The sequence below is a fragment of the Haemaphysalis longicornis genome, unplaced genomic scaffold (genome assembly GCF_048455015.1).
Source record: "Haemaphysalis longicornis isolate Haplotype H1 unplaced genomic scaffold, Haemaphysalis longicornis Haplotype H1 scaffold_6, whole genome shotgun sequence".
Lineage (NCBI taxonomy): Eukaryota > Metazoa > Arthropoda > Arachnida > Ixodida > Ixodidae > Haemaphysalis > Haemaphysalis longicornis.
Genome location: NW_027526407.1, coordinates 153,478,695 through 153,496,401, shown reverse-complemented (window position 1 = coordinate 153,496,401; position 17,707 = coordinate 153,478,695). Strand labels below are relative to the sequence as shown.

The 17,707-nt window shown below is 43.0% G+C and overlaps 1 protein-coding gene across 1 annotated transcript; it reads right to left on the bottom strand.

Moving 5' to 3' along the window:
• Positions 1 to 3,822: 3,822 nt before the first annotated feature.
• On the bottom strand, positions 3,823 to 14,864 carry LOC144141992 (sulfotransferase 1C2-like). The gene is made up of 3 exons (XM_077673420.1): positions 14,695 to 14,864; positions 11,455 to 11,503; positions 3,823 to 5,116 (listed from the first exon to the last, which is right to left on the bottom strand). The coding sequence occupies exons 2-3, from the start codon at positions 11,476 to 11,478 to the stop codon at positions 4,166 to 4,168; spliced, it is 975 nt and encodes a 324-aa protein (XP_077529546.1). The 5' UTR covers positions 11,479 to 11,503; positions 14,695 to 14,864; the 3' UTR covers positions 3,823 to 4,165.
• Positions 14,865 to 17,707: the final 2,843 nt, after the last annotated feature.

The window sequence follows — 17,707 nt, the reverse complement described above, 5'->3', positions numbered from 1 at the left end:
GTCAAATCATTCGTAAACACTCACTTACGTATGTAATGCACTTACAGACTCACGGTATTTCAATAAATAAATAAATAAGTAAATAAATAAATAAATAAATAAATAAATAAATAAATAAATAAAATAAATAAAAAATAAAAAAGTAAATAATAAAGTAAAAAAGTAAAAATAAAAGTAAAATAAAAGTAAAATAAAAATAAAAGTAAAAATAAAAAAGTAAATAAATAAAAATAAATATATAAACAAATAAATAAAAAATAAATAAACAAATAAATAAATAGATAAATAAATAAAAATACAAATAAAATAAATACATATACTCTAAACCAGCTACTCAGGTGTTTTTATTGGTGGCAATGCAAATCTCATGTTGAACACTTTGGAATGTTTGGGTTTTAAGAGGCGCAATGCTAGTTTTTGTAATCAAATTATGCGCACACTCGTATGCTCGTCGTTGGAGGAGAAAAATGTGCGGATAGTTTTTTAACAGTTTCGAAGCAGAACGTTTCGAAGTGTTCGAAGTTTCGAAGCGTTACGTTAGGCGCCTGTTGAGCGCTTAACGTAACGTAGTTGCAAAAATGAACGAGTATTTCGAAAAGTTCGGCTCCTCCTTCAACTATTATACTTCCGATTACACGTGCTATGAGCACTGCTTCGCATGCTCTACCATCAGAATTCAATTGCTAAACACCTCATACATTATGCATAAAATTTCTCAACACACTCAAGTCTGGTTACGCGCTTTGAAAGTGACCGCCTGTGTACTATGGTGTCCGGTGCAATTTAAATACACATCTACCAGTCTAAACAGCCGTCACGCTATTTCATTGTAATAAACATTATTCACAGAAATAAAGATTATTACTTTCATACTTGTCATTGAGTTTGTTCCTAGTTGATCTATTTTAGCTCTCTTAATCTCACTTGAATCCACCTTACTCCGTTTCAGTCTACATCATTTGTTATCCTCATTACTCCATCAATGCTGGGCATACGTGTCTGGTCCAACTTTTCCTCTTTTTTTCCACTCTTTTTTTGCCAATTTCCCCTTTCCTTCATGCAGGATAGCAAACTGGGCTCTTGCCAGGTTAACTTTCCTGCCTTTCTTCTACATTCTTCCTTCCTTCATTACTCCACCCTAATCCCTAACTCATTCTACGCTACATTATCTGAACCCGTCAAAAGTTGCCATAATTTATTGTCATAACCGTAATTCTTGCTCATCCATCTTAACCTAACCTCACTTATACTTCTATCAAAAATCATTTATTCGTCCTAATTCATCCTGGCTCATCCTATTCATACCTCAACTATATAAATCCACTTCAGTCCCGCCGTAATATTTAAAACTATGAATTATTTATTGATCATGGTTTGATGTGTCCTGACCTGCTATCGTGTTTCAGTAAGCGTAATTAACGTGCCCCGTCAAGTATTCCTCAATCAAAACACAACAGAATGACTCTTGTTAGCGCTCTGGCAGGAGCCCGAGTAAGTGCAGCGGTACGTCACCCGGTTAGAGCTGAGTAAACTCGCGGTTGTATCCAACCACAGAGTTAATATACTGAGTCTAGAGGGAAAGCGCGCCACTGAGCCATTGCATTGCAACCGTACGACACACAGTGGCAGACATGATACAATGATTTGAAGGTTGCCAGCTGAGCTCTTTCTTACTAAAAACGGCAAAAGCCTTGGGTTGTAATCTGGCAATGTGCTACTGTGGCGTTTCCGTGTCCGGCTAGCGAAGCATGCCGGGAATAATTGTAACATGGCGGACCGCAGGCCACGCTGGCAGGGCGGATTTTGTGTGGGCGGCGTCGACGGCATGGTCGACGGCATTGCGTACTTTATCTCCTGTTGGTATGTAACCGACGTGTTTTCGGTTTAGCGTGTGACTTATATATGTACCGAGACTATTTGAGCAAGATGTGGCAACGCCCACACAACACTTGCGCGCAAGCTCGAATGCGACTGATCGCATGCGCGAGGATGCCAAGGAATCAGCTAATCCGTACTGGGGCGCACAGATAAATGAATCTCCGTCATGATCTCCGCGCATTTTTGCGCTGTGCCGCGTTATTTGGCATTCTGTGACATTTTGCGAGTCGCTCGGAGAACTGTGGTGTTAGCTGAATGTAAAACCTTTATTGACACCAAAGAAAAAAAAAAACCGTCATCGCATGGGCCAACGCTAGCTGATATTGCCGGTAGTTCGCGGCCCTTTGAAGCAAGGGAACGAAAGAGCGTGGTCGATCCCAGGCCGACAGAGTGGCAGTATGCATGCCAAGGGAGCAGGCGAAATACAGTCAGCGGCGTGTCCTGTATTCCTTTCTGTCTGTATTCGTCAAGTTCTAGCTGCTGTCCACCACTTCAAAGGAAAGCTTGCGGGTCTGAATGCGCAGTATTGAATGGGCAGTAATTTGCCGAACAGAGCGCGCGAAGAGAGAACATTGACTTATTGACTTATTGTGACTGACAAAAAAAGAAAGCGCATTTCGTTACCTATTTTTTAGTTCTACCTTCACGAAGGTTTGCGCGAAAGTTCGAAGCACGGAGATCTGTAAGAAGTTCGATGAATAAAAAACTGAAACGGAACGATTATAAAAGATCCTCTTCTTTCTCTTCCAACGGAAACGATCGCTAGCTGCCACTCCGTAGCCTGTAATGAACTTGCGGTAGTCAAGTTCAGATCGGAATCGCTGTTCCGGCGTCATTTCACGGGAAATAGATAGGGTGCTTGACGTGTAGAAACGAATGACCACCTCGCAAGCGCCCGAGGAGGCAGTTGCTCAGCTCGTGCATTCGAGTAGTACCAGTTGTACACGTTTTGCACGCACGCACTGCGCAAGTCAGGCGCAAGGGCCGCTGCCCTTACCGAAACACAACTGAACTACGCAATTACTCTTTCTTCGCTCATTCGAGCCTAATTACACCAAAAGTTTCTGTAGAGCTAGTTTTAATCACTGAGGCAAATATTTGTAAGTATTTTGCTTCAGTTCTTTGTTTAGTTATACAATAACGGAACAACTTTTTAGAGATGCATACAATTGATCTGGCAACCAAGAAAATGGTATCATGTCAGCGTCCACGACTCGTACGGTCTCGGAGCTCGCTTTACTCCCCTGTATCCAAAAGAAACTAAACTGTGCTTTTGTTTTATCTTTATAGCGGGGACCATTTTTCTGCCACTCATGATGACGATGACGGCCGTCAATTTTCGCGCCTATTACGCATGCAGGGCCTTCGCATCAACAATATATGTTCGCATGAAGTGTGGGGAATGATGCACTAAGGAAAATGAATGGAGTACGCGGGGACCTGATGTAATAGGCCTGTTACATCCCGGCACAGAGCAGGTATAAAATAACTGCTATGGAATGGTTCTCCAGTGAGGGAACAGTGCATACGAATAAAAACATCGCTTCTTCCCAGCACCTACTGGCTAGGCGACGCATAATACGCGATATTTCACGTGGACATGTACGAATATAGAATGTCGCAAAAACACCGGGGGAGTCCCCCTGCCCACGGTATTGCATCCACCATTGCATATTCATAAAAAGGACAGACCATCGCAAATTGTACGCTTGTGTTTCGTAGTGCATTATTATCCTAAACACCATAAAAAAACACCATTTTGCTGCACCATTTACAAAGGCCCGTAAATATTGTTTTGTTATAATTGGAAAATTGCAGTGTAGGGTGCTGTTATTGAACATGAGAGGAACAACATGCAGTCATATCCAACCACTAAAGATATACTCACCTAAGTGACACAGAGAAATTCTTTGAAGTTGAAATGATTTTATTTTTAAACGTGATTATTCTTTCCTTCTTTTCTAAATAGCCAAGGTGCGTGTTGTTTTAAACGTAACAGTTCCTAGGATATTGTTTTGTGACTTAAGGCTGTTAGCGAAAATGAGAAGATATATTCTCTTCCCAGACAGTCATTGCACTGTCTCTCCATCTTTAACTCGCTCCATCTCGCTTTCATAAATAGAGGTTGGGAAATACAATATCGTGGCCATTTCTTGGAAAGAGCTCGCAGTGAAAAGAAGAACCTGCTCACAATTTGTATAACAAAGACTTTAGAGTCAGGACCTTCCAAATAACGTTAATGCCGATAATGACAATATTGCTGCTGTTCTGATAAGGTGTACGTGCTTTATGGAAGGTCACAATCTTTCCATAATTCCATTATGTCACTTCCACCTGCCTTACGAGAAATGTACTCCTGCATTACTGCCACTTGTTTTGCCGAAAAATGCCTTTTCCAGTCCCCCACAATGCCCTTCCTGGCACTGTTCTCTATTATTGGCTTCATGACAGCTTCCGCCTCAATCATTTGCGGAGACTTATTGATCTCTTGATTAACGCCTGTCGCCGCATCTGATTTCCTTGTAACTATTTTATCTGCCGAAATAATGCTCTTTGTCTTCTTAAAGCTACTTAGTTCGCATATCTTTTCGAACATAGCTGGATCGTCTCTCAGTAAGTTGCCATACGTTTCAACATCAAGAAAGTCGGCGATTTTTAAAATCATCCCAGGCATGTCCTTTTTGAGGTCCTCGTATGTTAAAAATAGCACATTTTCATTGTTTCGGTGCTCATACCAAGGGAGTACATGCGCAAAGTAGTCGCCATACGACACTTCTCCTTCGACGAACATCTCAAAAAACTGATCGAATGTGCCATTTTCAAAGTAAAAGAAAGGGATAGCCTTTGTATGGTAGTAGAAAGACACGCAGCAGTCATATGGGTTCCGGGCGACGTATATGTACTTCGCCTTGGTTGAGAAATTCTGCAAGCTGATGGGTAAATGCGTTGTGACAACTCTAGGCTTCGGTATAGCACTAACTGCTTCAGCTCCGACCCATTCCATTATCGGCATAGTCTTTCTCCGTTCTTCCACGCTCAGCAAGTTCTTGTTTCCTTTGGTGAGGATGCTGTAGACAATCTGCTGCATCCACATCGTGCCGCATTTGGGATACGTGGTTATCAGCAAGTCGTCATCCGCAGGTCGGAATGAGAAAGCAGACCGAACGTTTTGATCATCAAATGCTCGGCACAGAGGCAACCCGTCGATCACCTGGTAGACGTCTTCAAACTTTGGATCCTGCAGAAATGAATTGATATTACACTCCCGGACATAATTTTCGAGCAGTGCCATTTTCCTTTTTCTTCCATCTGAAGTTTGAAGTTTACTGAACGGTTAAGCATACATATAAATGTACAGATAAGCGAAGTACATGAGGATGTCCCAGAGTAAGAACTGTCGGGGGACCTCCTAACGCAGTGGATAAGATGATGCTTAATATGCAGCAGACAATGGGCGTTATGAAAAAGTCTAAATAAAATGTGTAGCGTGAACAAAGAGAACGAAAACACTTTACTGAATTTTAAAAAAATAACGAAGATAAAGAACAAGTCTTCAATAATTGCAAGAGCAGGACTAAACCATACATAAAACTACGTTTTCTTTAGAGGTTGTGTAATCTCCAATTACACTATAGGAGCAGCGACGCTGTTATTAGACATATAACGTACAATTCAACAAAGCAGCGGGAAAGAAGCAGAAAGTAAAAAATGAACCAATTTCAATTTCCCAATTACACCTATATCAAACATGGTCTAGTTCATTCAGTAATTAGGTATTTTTTTGTTAGTCGACAAAATGAGCTCGTTGTGAAAGATTGTTTAGTTTCAGGAAGAAGTGAGTTTCACACGGAGACACCAGCAAATTTAGCAGTCATTTTTCCGTCGTTTGTGCGAGCTTTGGTTAAATGGAAATTCTCACGCGCAGAGAACCGAGTTTTATTATTAGTAGTAAAAAGTTCAGGAGTGAAACTTTCTATGCGCACATCGTGATGAATAAGGCCAAACATGATGACTGTAACGTTAAAGTAAATAATTCATTAAGGGGTAGTTTGTTTAAGTCACCGTATAGGGGGATAGAGCGACAAAGGTAAGGACTCAACGTGATTAGCCGCACGGCTTACTTTTGAAGGTGTCGTAGATTATCTATGTGTGTGTTGTACGTGTTTTCCCAAGAAGATAAGCAATATGAAAGATGGCTGTGAATGTAAGAATAGTATAGTGACAGGATAACATGTTGTGGAAAGTATAGCCGTGCTTTCAGAATGACATGAATACCGAAAGAAACCTTTTTAAGGATTGACTGCGCATGAGCATGAATTTATCCAAGATGACGCCAAGAAACCGAGTGCTATCAGAAGCAGGTATTGTGTGATCATTTAATACAACCGAAAGAGGCAAGGTAACCGTTTTCTGTGGGGAATAAAATGCCATAAATGTGGTTTTTGTAGCAATCATTTGCAGTTGATTATTTACGCGCCATTGGTGAATGCTGATAAGGTCCGTGTTTAGTGCATTTTGAAGTGCGATCAGATTGCTGCTGGACGTAAATATAGTGGTACCATCCGCATATAACAGACATTTAGAGCTTTGAAGCACACTTGGTAAATCATTAATAAATAACAAGATAAACTAGAGGACCCAGAATTGAACCCTCAGAAACACCCCTGGTAACTATTTTTGCAAAGAAAATTTGACCGTTAATTTGCACTATTAGACGACGATCGATCAAATAACAACAAAATAGTTCAAAAGGAGGGCCAGAATTGCCAAAGGATTCAAGTTTGTGTAGCAGGATTGAGTGGTTAATTGTATCAAATGCTTTAGTAAGGTCAATAAAAACAGCACCAAAAAGTAAGCCCTCATCGATGATCTCTTTAATTTGATCAGTACGATGTCACCAAGAAAACACCTTAAATGTAAAATAAAAAAATAAGTTGAGCCGTGGCTTTCTTTTTGTGGGCGAAGAAAAAAACACTTCCTTAGTTTTCGCGGTTTTTCAAGAAATATTTTTGTAATGAGGCGTCGACGGTCGTATTTAGTGTTTTACAGAATAGTGCTCAGCTCAAATAAAATTTAGTAAAATGGCTTCTTTGTCTACCTGGCGACCTCACTGTCCCGTGTCTCTGTTCAAACAATGGACCACAATCGTGGCCAGTAATTTGACAATTGACCGTAGTACAGCAGGGCTAAGAATAACTTTGTCCAGTTGGAGATCTTTAGCGGGGGCCCGAAATCCGGAAGATACAGGCGTTTTTTTCCTTTGTGCTCGTAAAAACGTCTGTGGAAAATAACGTCAGCGAGAGAGATTCGTCTCAGGGAATTTCTGTCACCTTTCGAAGCAAGAGAATAACGTTGTTCTGTACTGTAAAATATGAAGAGTTGGTGTAACCTGAATAACCCATATATCAACATAAGGACCGCATATACCGGTTGTCCCAGCTGTCATGCACTAAGATTTTAAAACACAGAAATGGCGTTCCTTGAAGAAAACCTATCGCATAATGTTTCCAGTATTGCGGACTAGCAGACTGCACTTTTTAATAATTGAGATTATATTATTTATTGTAATTATTTATCCTACCAATTAAGGTGTCAATGAGGCACTTGTTGAGGCACAAATAGGCTGCCTCTGAGTTAGCCAGAATGAATAGAAAAAGAAAGAAAGAAGAAATCGCGGCCGAGTTCCTGCCTTATCTGCCACACGCGCCCCGGAAACTGGGAGCCCTATTCACGACTTCATAAATTCATGGTGAATTCGCCATGCCAATTTGTGAAAACTTAAGCTATCAGTGACGTTATACACGTGTAGTTAAGACTACATGCAGCGTAATTGACGCTTAGCTCATAAAGATTCCAATCAAGCTTTGAAATATTTCGCTTAAAAGATATTAAAAGACAGCGTGCCTTGCAGAATAGGCGTGCACTGCATGCAATTCATTCTGCGTAATATGCAGAAAACCAAAGTAATGTTCAATAACTTCGGGACAGCACAGCAGTTTAGGATAGGGGGCCAGGGAAGCGGTAAGCGAACATATATACTTAGGACAGGTTTTAACACCGGATCGCAACCATGAGGCAGAGATAATTAGAAGGATCAAAATGGGGTGGAGTGCATACGGCAGACATTCTCAGATAATGAATACCAGCCTACCACTGTCCCTGAAGAAGAAAGTGCATCACAGCTGCATCTTACCGGTACTCACGTAAGGGCAGAAACTTTGAGGCTCACTAAGAGGGTTCAACTTAAATTGAGAACGACTCAGCGGGCGATGGGACGAAAGATGACAGGCGTAACATTAAGGGACAAGAAGAGAGCGGAGAGGGTCAGGGAACAGATGCGTGTTAAGGACATATTAGAAGGGAATAATAAGAAGAAAATGGACATGGGCAGGGCATGTAATGCGAAGGCAAGATAACCGTTGGTTATTTAAGGTAACAGAGTGGATCCCCAGAGAAGGCAAGCGTTGCAGGGGGTGGCAGAACATTAGATGGGCAGATGAGATCAAGAAGTTTGCGGGTATAAATTGGTCACAATTGGCACAGGACCGGCGTAATTGGAGCATAATGGGAGAGGCCTTTGCCCTGCAGTGGGCGTAGATAGGCTGGTGATGATGATGATGACGATGATGATAAAAATTAGGACCGCCGCTTAGGCTGGCAAGAGAAACACTTTGTTAAGGTTAAAATTGGCGTCCACTTCACAAGGCAATCAAGTAACTTTGGTCCAAAAGCGAGCGAAAGGTGGGTGTTGAGCTAAAAAACATCAGACAATGTTGTTTACCGTACATATTTATCTCTTTCAATTGCTTTTGCTTAGTAACACAGTTGAGCTCTCTGCTTCAATGCAAGCTTTGTTGCGCTATCACCTACCCGGCCGCCACCGCCGCCACGCTATCATCTGCTGCTAAGTTACACGTTCATGGCGTGATCACAGAAAAAAAAACGGTCAGGACCATCGCTTGTCTCATGCGGTATAGGACAACAAACCGCTAAGCTTGATAATGCCATAGCATACCGATGCCACCGAATCACTCATTCTTCACGCTCGTTCTCAATCAGCGCGGTAATGAATAAAAGAGTCAGTTTTCCTTGTTATTTTTCTCTCGAGGTCCATCATGTGACCCACCAGCTTACTATGAGGAGTATGGACAAATGCCATACGCTCGGTTCGCCTTGTCATAGAGAGGCTCATACTGCCTTCTTATATTACGGTTACGCAAAACAATTTTTATTTTATTGCCGCATATAAAAAGAAATCACGGCACGTTGTTTGGAAGCTCGAAGACTTGGAAGCAGTCAAAACTATTGTTTCTTTCAGTAGAAAACGGCCTTAAATGGCGCGTCATGAGAAACTGTGCCTGTTGAAAATTCATGGGGACTTCACGGCGCAAAGGTAGGTGAAATTTTTTGCCGTATTTCATGACGACCGGAGCCGCCATTTGCAAGCCGTTACGTAATAACGCGACACTTTTACGCAGGCTGAAGTTACCAATGTATGACAGAAGCGTTTTCGCCAACTATTTAACTTACGTCACGTCTTGTCAGCCAATCACAGAGAGGGCGTGCCGTACAAGGCGTATTTTTGTAGAATAGCAAAGACAGACCTGCTTTGTTATGTCCGCTGCATTTTGTCTAGTTTGTCATTGCTCGCCAAAAATTATGCGTTTCAGTAGAGAAAATAAGGAATATTTTAAAACTGCGACTAGTAAACTTCATGAAACGTCAAAATTACGAAAGCACGCAGAACTCCTTTGTAAACCGGAAGCACGTGACGGAAACTGAAAGCCAATCAGAAAAGACTTCCGGCGAATTCAGAGTTCACCGTGAATTTAGTCCGTCGAGAATAAGGCCCTTGGTGTTGCTGCTCCTTCCTTGCTTGTAATTATCACGATGAAGCGCTGTCTTTTCGGGCGGGTAAGCGGAAAAGCGATTGCTTCAATTGAGCTTATTTGGGGCGCTGCTTTATGAGGCGGGTGGTAGTGCCGTCATGTGGTATTTTTCGTATTTCGTGCGGCCTATTTATCTGACAGAGTAAATGAGTACTCAATTATTTCATTGCAGAAAATACCGAAGTTACAAGCATCTACCTACAAGGGCCTCATTTTCACTTCAATGCTTTGAAGAGTACTTGTAGTGTTAAATCATTATATTGCAAATAAATAATTAGGTATCATTAACTAAAAAATTACTGCTGCTTCTCTACAGAGCCACACACATTAAACGCTAGGTTTTCTTCGAGTAACGCCATCGCTGTTATTTAGAATCTTGGTGCATGAAAGCTGCGAAACTATTAATACCAATTTGCATTTTTTAATGTGCATCAGGTCGTGCATTGGGAAAAATGTAGCATATTAAACACACTACAAGTTTTACAAGCAAATGTTTTGAACGTGCCCTTTTATGCTATTATTTGAAGTAATCTATACATGCCCCGAACAATTATAGACGGAAAACCCCGAAACGCAAGGAACATTTCAACATAAAATTGCTGTGACTGTATGCAGTAATCTCTCGTTACCATGAACATGCTTTACTCGAAATATCGCCTCATTCAAAATTTCTTCTGGTCCCAAACCAAACACATGAATTTTAGGCCGCATTACTCGAAGCGCATGAATAGCTTAACTCGCTTGGGGCGAAGTGGCGAGCAGAGGCGTCGTCGCCGAGCACCGGGGACGCAGCGGCGAGTCAGGCTGTCAACATGGCGGGCCAACGCAAGCTGGTGTTCTCCGGCAATTTTCTCGAGCCGGTCATGGTCTATTTAACCTATCCTACTTTAGACAAGCGGTTCAAACGCGTGGTAGGGCCACTGAATTTTGTTCCTAGACATTGGTCAATTGCGTGGACGAGATGGTGTGCGAACACCGACACTTGTTCCATCGAATCAGCAGTGTCGTCGACAACAGGGCGCCAAAAAACTCCTGTGTCGCAAACTTAACGGCTGCACAGCTCGGAAAGAAAATTCCCAGTGATGATCAAAGCCCTAGTGCGAAACCAGTCAGTTTCCATGATTGTGCTGTCTACTCACAATATACGGTTAATCGTTTTTTCAGCTCCAAAAACACAACCTCAAACTCGAGCCACTGCGTTTGCGGCGATTTCCAGCGCGAAACTCTCGTAGCGTTCCGTGGCGCCCGCAGGCCAGTATAAAAGTTTCCACTGACAGTTTTATGTGTGGCTACCCTGGCGTCAGGCAAGGCATGGCCAAACTGGAGCAGGGGTTGATCGCGCCCAGCAAAAACATAAAACATCCAAAGCTCACTGCCTTTTTTGTACCTGAATAAAGTTTTGCTTCACTGAATACATCCTGCTTTGATTCCTACCAGCAATGGCGCAATTATAGCTCAAAGGCTCCAGGTTCTTTCGAGTTGTCGCTTATATCGAAACACTGCTGATAACGGAAATTTCTCACTTCATTATAGCGAGAGATTACAGTATATATATATTTATATATATCCACACACGCACACACACACACACACATATATATATATAAATATATATATATATATATATATATATATCTTTGAATTTCACAATAGCCGTTATTACCTAAACGTTTGTGGTTTTGCTCACCTGTTTTATTTGTCGCTGCTCCATGATATCATACAACTAGCGCTCGATCCTGCAGAAAGTGTAAAAATACAGCATGCACATTATCTTAAAAATGTCATCCAGCAGTACTAACATGTCGTTTGCTTCATGCCCAGTTCTAATATGTTAACTTGACAGTCCCTTATTTATGAACTCTAGAATTTGGGAACAAAGACAAATCTGAAACAGGAGATGGAAGGAGAAAAAACTTCGAATGTGAGCGGGGTTTACACAGATGGACGTCTGAGGTGCATTGTGTGGTGTAGGCAGCAGCAAATGACCCCCAAAATTATACGCGCACAACACTACGTGCTTGACAAAGCCGAACGTTCCAACAAGAAGGAGAAGGCAATGCAAGGAGAAGCAGTAAACCCCAAAACACAGATCTAGCGCAGGGCCTTCATGCTTCCATATGATTCCGCGACTCGCGCCTCCATCGCACAATAGGTGAAGCGGCCACTTTGCCTGGTTTTCATCGAAAATGCGGTAGTGACGGGTGCCTTTCTTGAAATGCAGTCTTTCGATGAAGGGTCTATCGCCACTTTCGGCGTTTTGTAGGCGCGTTCGATTACGCAAGTACACGTGGTCAACCAGAGACATGCGTGCCGTGTACGTTACCACCCCACACGTGAAATATATCGGCAAGCAATATTGCGCGGTTCACGCCCAGTACGTCACCGCTCTGGGCACTCGTGCACAGCAGAACTTGAACACCCTGGATCTATGAGAATATGGCCAGCTATAATTGAAACGACCATCACCCTAATGCCGAAAAATGGTGTCGAACATTACCATGTGGCCAAATAAACCCTACGCCCGGTACAGAATAAAGTGGTTAGGTAGTTAGGCATTTGAGAGCAAACGCCTCAAGAAGGCACCCTCAGGAACAAGAACAAGCTCGCCGACGACTTCAACTCAGCAAACGCTCGCAATAAACACGTATCAGCACACGCGCCTCTTATGCGGGGCCGTATCTTTTAGATTGACGTCGCCAGACCTAAAACAATGCAATGGAGGGGTAGGGATGCAGTCTTAACTGCAGCATACTGATGGTATTGGATCCTTTTCTGCACCCTTGAAACGTAACTCGAAGGACGCGTATACTAATTAATTCTAACCACGGCATCCAATGACTCTGTATGTACGATCACTTCATCGTACATTTCATTGTGGAGTCCGTCCAGGGTATTGCTCAAAAAGGCAAGATTATGCGCCTTTCTTAGACCCACAGCTGTACGATCTTGCATACAGGGACCAAAGCAAGGCTTAGCATTTCCAGGGAGAGCGGTTAGATGCCCCTTGGCTCTTCTTCCGTTGCACAATGTATAAATCCACACGTGGACGTAGTTGCTCGGCTTGTTCTACAAAACTAGTCCCTCCTAAATGCAAGTCGAAGACAGTCTTCCATCACGGTGTAAATGCTTTCCACACCAGCAGAAACATTGGGCAATGGGATCACCGCCAGTAGTGCGTAGCCGCTCTTTGTATTAAAAAATGTGCCCATTTGCTCGAACAAAAAGTTAACTAGCAAAGCTGGGACGTGCGGCCGTTGTTTTGCATGTGACACGTGGACTACGCATGTGAAAGTAAGTTGTGGCTTGTGTTTAGCGCTGCGGCCACGTTACGCTGTGACTGACGTGTGGCCAGTGGCCACGTTGGCTTTGCTACGTCCGCATCACCTCTTCATCCGCCTAGCCTTTACGGCGTCAGCTGCGGTCCACCCATTCAGTGGTAGGGTGGTGGTGGTGGTGAAAAACATTTATTAAAACTATGTACAAGTGAGAGATAGGGGCGGCCTTAAGGGCCGACCCTGTACAAACTTTAGGAGGAGTCCCTAGTCCGGGACCCCTGTGGCTTCCGCGGCGGCGCGCGCCCTGGCCCCGAGTGCTCTTTGGCCCTCCAAGGTCGAGCAGCCGAGCAGGGCAGCCTCCCAGCTCTCACGGGTAGGGGGGGAAGGGGACGTGATTAGGGGGACCGCCGGGTTAGATGGGCATGCCCACACCATGTGGAAAGTATCCGCAAATGGATGATCACAGTGTGGGCATTCCCCAGAGAAGGCCGGATTGAAGTGCCTAAGTATCGCCGGGCACAATACCGTGTTTGTGTATAGCCGTCATGCTCAGCTTGGTTGAACCTTCTGTTTTCGTGTGAATAAACTTTGAGTTTTGTTCCATTTTTGTAGTTCCCTCCTCTGCCTGCCCACATGTAGCCTTATTTCCCTCGTTGGAACATCTTCAGCCCTGGTAATGACCTTGCGCTGTAGCACGACCGGTACACTACTTTAATTGGCGCATAAAGTACGACCGTTATATATTTTTAAGGTCTCAAAGTTTGTAATATTGCTTCAGTCTCGAACTCTGTCTCTGTATTCGGTAGGACATGTTGTTACGTGGCAAGGCGACGTATGTTTACAACTGTTTGCAAGGTTTGGAAGCGCTGAAGTGATCTGAAGCGTAAGTTCAGAGCCGAGCGTCGTTGTTCTCGTCCTCTTCCCCCAGTGGCACGGCGCTAATATTATGTGTATCTTTAACAGAGGTTCCCTCATCACAATATGAGGCCCTCTATTCGACACCTGAAGTGCTCACGTCTTCTCCTAAGGCTGCTGAATTTACTGAAATGCTACAAAATGTTGCTCAAACAAAAATTCATAGATTGCAACTTCAATAACTCAAAAATGCGCTGTCTGAACATCACATGACCGGGAACACAAACTTCCGAAATTTGTGCGACTTCTGCCTGTCTTTCAAAACAAAGTGCGTGCATTTGCTGCCATTTTTTCCCTGGGAAGGTGTGGTTGGTCTGAAGGCGGTAAACTTAGCCCACATCGCACAATGTTGTATTGCTATACCACTTAGGCTGAAAGACATTTTTTTTGTCAACAACTGCTGCCACACCTCACTTTCCCACTTCAAGTGAGTTGCTCTTGCATAAATTAGGCCCTAGAACGTTTAGCAACTTTACTTGTGGGCACCAAGAGTGAATAAATTATTTTCTTGTAGCCACCGACGATTACATGGACGCGCAAACAACAAAATGCATCTAGTTAATCTAGTCGTCGTGCACCAATTGTGCGTCGAGAAACAGCACCTTGTTCACTTAAAAAACATCGAGTCTAAATTTGGTTCCGCTAGTCAAGTACTCAGGCTAGACACATGTTGTACGATGGTCATAAAAGAACATTTAAATTTTTTATGCCAAAGTAGCAGGATTGTGTATGCTTACCGAAAGTAGGAATAGATCCTAAAAAGGCTTTTGAGCCCCTCTTGTCGACAAAGGTCACGGTCAACTCTGCGGCGTTGTACGAATCGGTTTTTTCAGCCTCGTATCAGCAGCTGTTATAGACTTTCATTTGAAACCAGCTGCAGGGAATCCGGAGAGAGCACCTGAGGTGAAGGTTCGAAGCGGACACTGCCAACTGCTGCTTTTGTGCCTCGCCGTGCACGTACAGGCAACCCAGCTTTGCGCTAGATCCTTGCGGCCTCTACTGAAGGGTAATAGTAACAGAGTAACAGATAGTAACACTCTATTTCATTCACAGTATGCAAGGATATTATCTGTGCAACGCGTTAGATATACTTGTATGTATTGCAGCTGAAACTGTTACGAACGTTAAGTTTTGAACACTGACAAAGCCCAATTTTTCTGGCGAAAAACACCATCGACTCAGGAATATGTGCCCACTGGTATGGCATGTTGCACAAAAAAGGGTGTGCGCTCACAAAGGGAAGTTGTACTTTCTATTAAAATGTTTAAACGCCTGCCAAAAATAACTGTGTTTGGTGTTAGCAATAGCAGAATTATTGAGTACTGAGTACATTTTGAGTACTGTGCGCATTTTGAGTTTGAGTACATTTTGAGTTTGTCTACATTTTGAGTTCGGAGTACATTTTGAGATTGAGTATATTTTGAGTTCTGAGTACATTCTGAGTTTTACTACATTCTGAGTTTTGAGTTCTTTATTAGTTTGAGTACATTTTCAGTACTGAGTACGCCTTGACTTTGCATACATTTCGAGTTTTAAAACATTTTGAGATTTGAGTACATATTGAGGTTTGAGTACATTTAGAACACTGAGTACATTTTGAGTTTAAGTACATTTTGAGTTTGAGTACAGTTTGAGTTTGAGTACATTTTGTGGTGGCAGTACATTTTGAGTTTTGATTCCGAGTGAGTTCTGAGTATTGCGCTCACGGTGAGTTTGAGTTGAAGTGAGCGCAGAAGTTCTCCTCAGCTTTGAGTCTGAGTTTGAGTGAGTGGTGATTCGAAAAAAAAAATGTTAGTGAGTTTGAGTTAGCCGCGCCAACTTTGCAAGGTGTGCACACTGGGCAGACAAAGAGCGCTTTACGCAGGGAAAACTGAAAGGACGGCGAGGGCCCCGCTCAAGAACGGAAGTTTATGCCCAAAGATGCAGAGTAAACGGCGAGTAGCGGAGGAGAGTAAATGTCGGCTCCCGAGGAGATACGAGTGGTGACAAGTGCACAAGCGGCTGTGCCGTTGCTCGCAGAGGGCGCTAACTCGCGCCCGTCTCGCCCATAGGTATTTCACAGCATCGAATGCGCTTGCTTTAACGACGTTATTTCTCCAGCCCTTGTCACCTCAGTGTAGTGCTCGTCGTTTGAAGTGTTTTCGAAGGTGATACTTCCAGTGTTTTTATAGGTGATTCATGTAAACGGGTGCAGGACACTCCCTAATACGCCGATTCAAAACACACAACGTGTCTCTTGTGGGAGTACTCTCTCTGTGCGCGTGTGTCATAACTTACTATTAAAACAGGGAACAATCGCAAAGCTGTTTGCGCTGAAGAAGAAAAGCCCACTTCTTGGTTTGGTGAATTCCCGAATATGAGTATTACTTGTTGAAGGCAAACGGCATATGAGGTTATGTGGACGTATAAAAATGAGTGCGGAGATTCCTGGCATTTTGGCTCGAACCGAGCAAAGTAAAATCGGCTCAATTACGTAAGAACTGTCGTCGTGAGTGCTTGTTTTTTTTATGATGCTTGATCTTGCCCGCCGTAGATTTGGAGATTTATGCGGAGAAATAGGATTTATGCTGAAAAAAAGCGTACAGGCGTCAGAGTCATTGCGGAAAGGTGATAAAAATTACAAAACGTTTTATACAATCAATCAACCAGTAAGCAAACAAATAAATAACTAAACAAATAAACCCTAGTAATATGTAGTGAGGAGCTATTTTCGTGCAGACGCATAATTGAAAAAAAAATCATTCGGTCGCGTAGACATTCACCGTAATAGATAGTTGATCACGTGTTTAATGACTTGTGCGAATTCAGCTTGATATTTGTTATTCCCCGTTGAGGTGTCATAGACCGAGCGAATTAGGACGCATGGGAAATAGAATACAACCAAACGCAAGAATGCACGTAGCTATGCAAACTACACAAATGCGTACCACACTCTGGAGCATATATTCGTCTATTGTAATAGCGGAAATTGATTACACTTTAATGACATTGGGAGAGATGGCGCGGGAATCCGAAGTGGCAACTGTATCTGTGGTTACAAAATAGGGTCTTGCATTAAAGTGTCAATGGACAGCCCGTGAAGCGGCACATCCGGAAGCATATGAATGAGCCATCAAATCATCCACAGAATAGTAAATAGTGGTCGAAGAATTCGTGTTTGTTGCAGTAATGGCAAAGCGTACTTTTAACTGAGGCAGACGGCACAGAAGCGTGGTTGCAATGACATCAAGTTTAAATGAAAGGCACCATCCAGACAGCCGGGAGAGTCTGAGCTGATGGAAGTTCATTAACGATAGTGAATCTGATCCTAGTAACTCTTGATAGAGTACCTGCCACAATATCTGACCAAGGTGATCTAATGCGATTGCCTGAATAGCCTCTCTGACAGGTGGACACAGCGCTATCCTTTGTGGCGCGTAGCAGCCTCGTTAACAGGGCGAACTGCAAATAGACATGGAGGCAGGAGTGATGTATACGTTCATTGAAGCCAACTATCCCTAAAGGGAGAAACGGAAAAGCCAACGGAAAGCCAATGTGAAATCACGGAAGCAGACAAAAAGAATGCGGCTAACGTTTTTGGAGCCTGAACAACAGATAACAATTCAGAAGCAATCATTCGTTTTAAATCATGGCCACGAACCAAGAGAGGCTAGTTGAGAAAGGTAATTCGTATGTCATATTTTTCACAACTCCGATTGATTGATTGATAGTCGGTGTTTCACGCACCGAGCTACACAGACGATGAGGCGC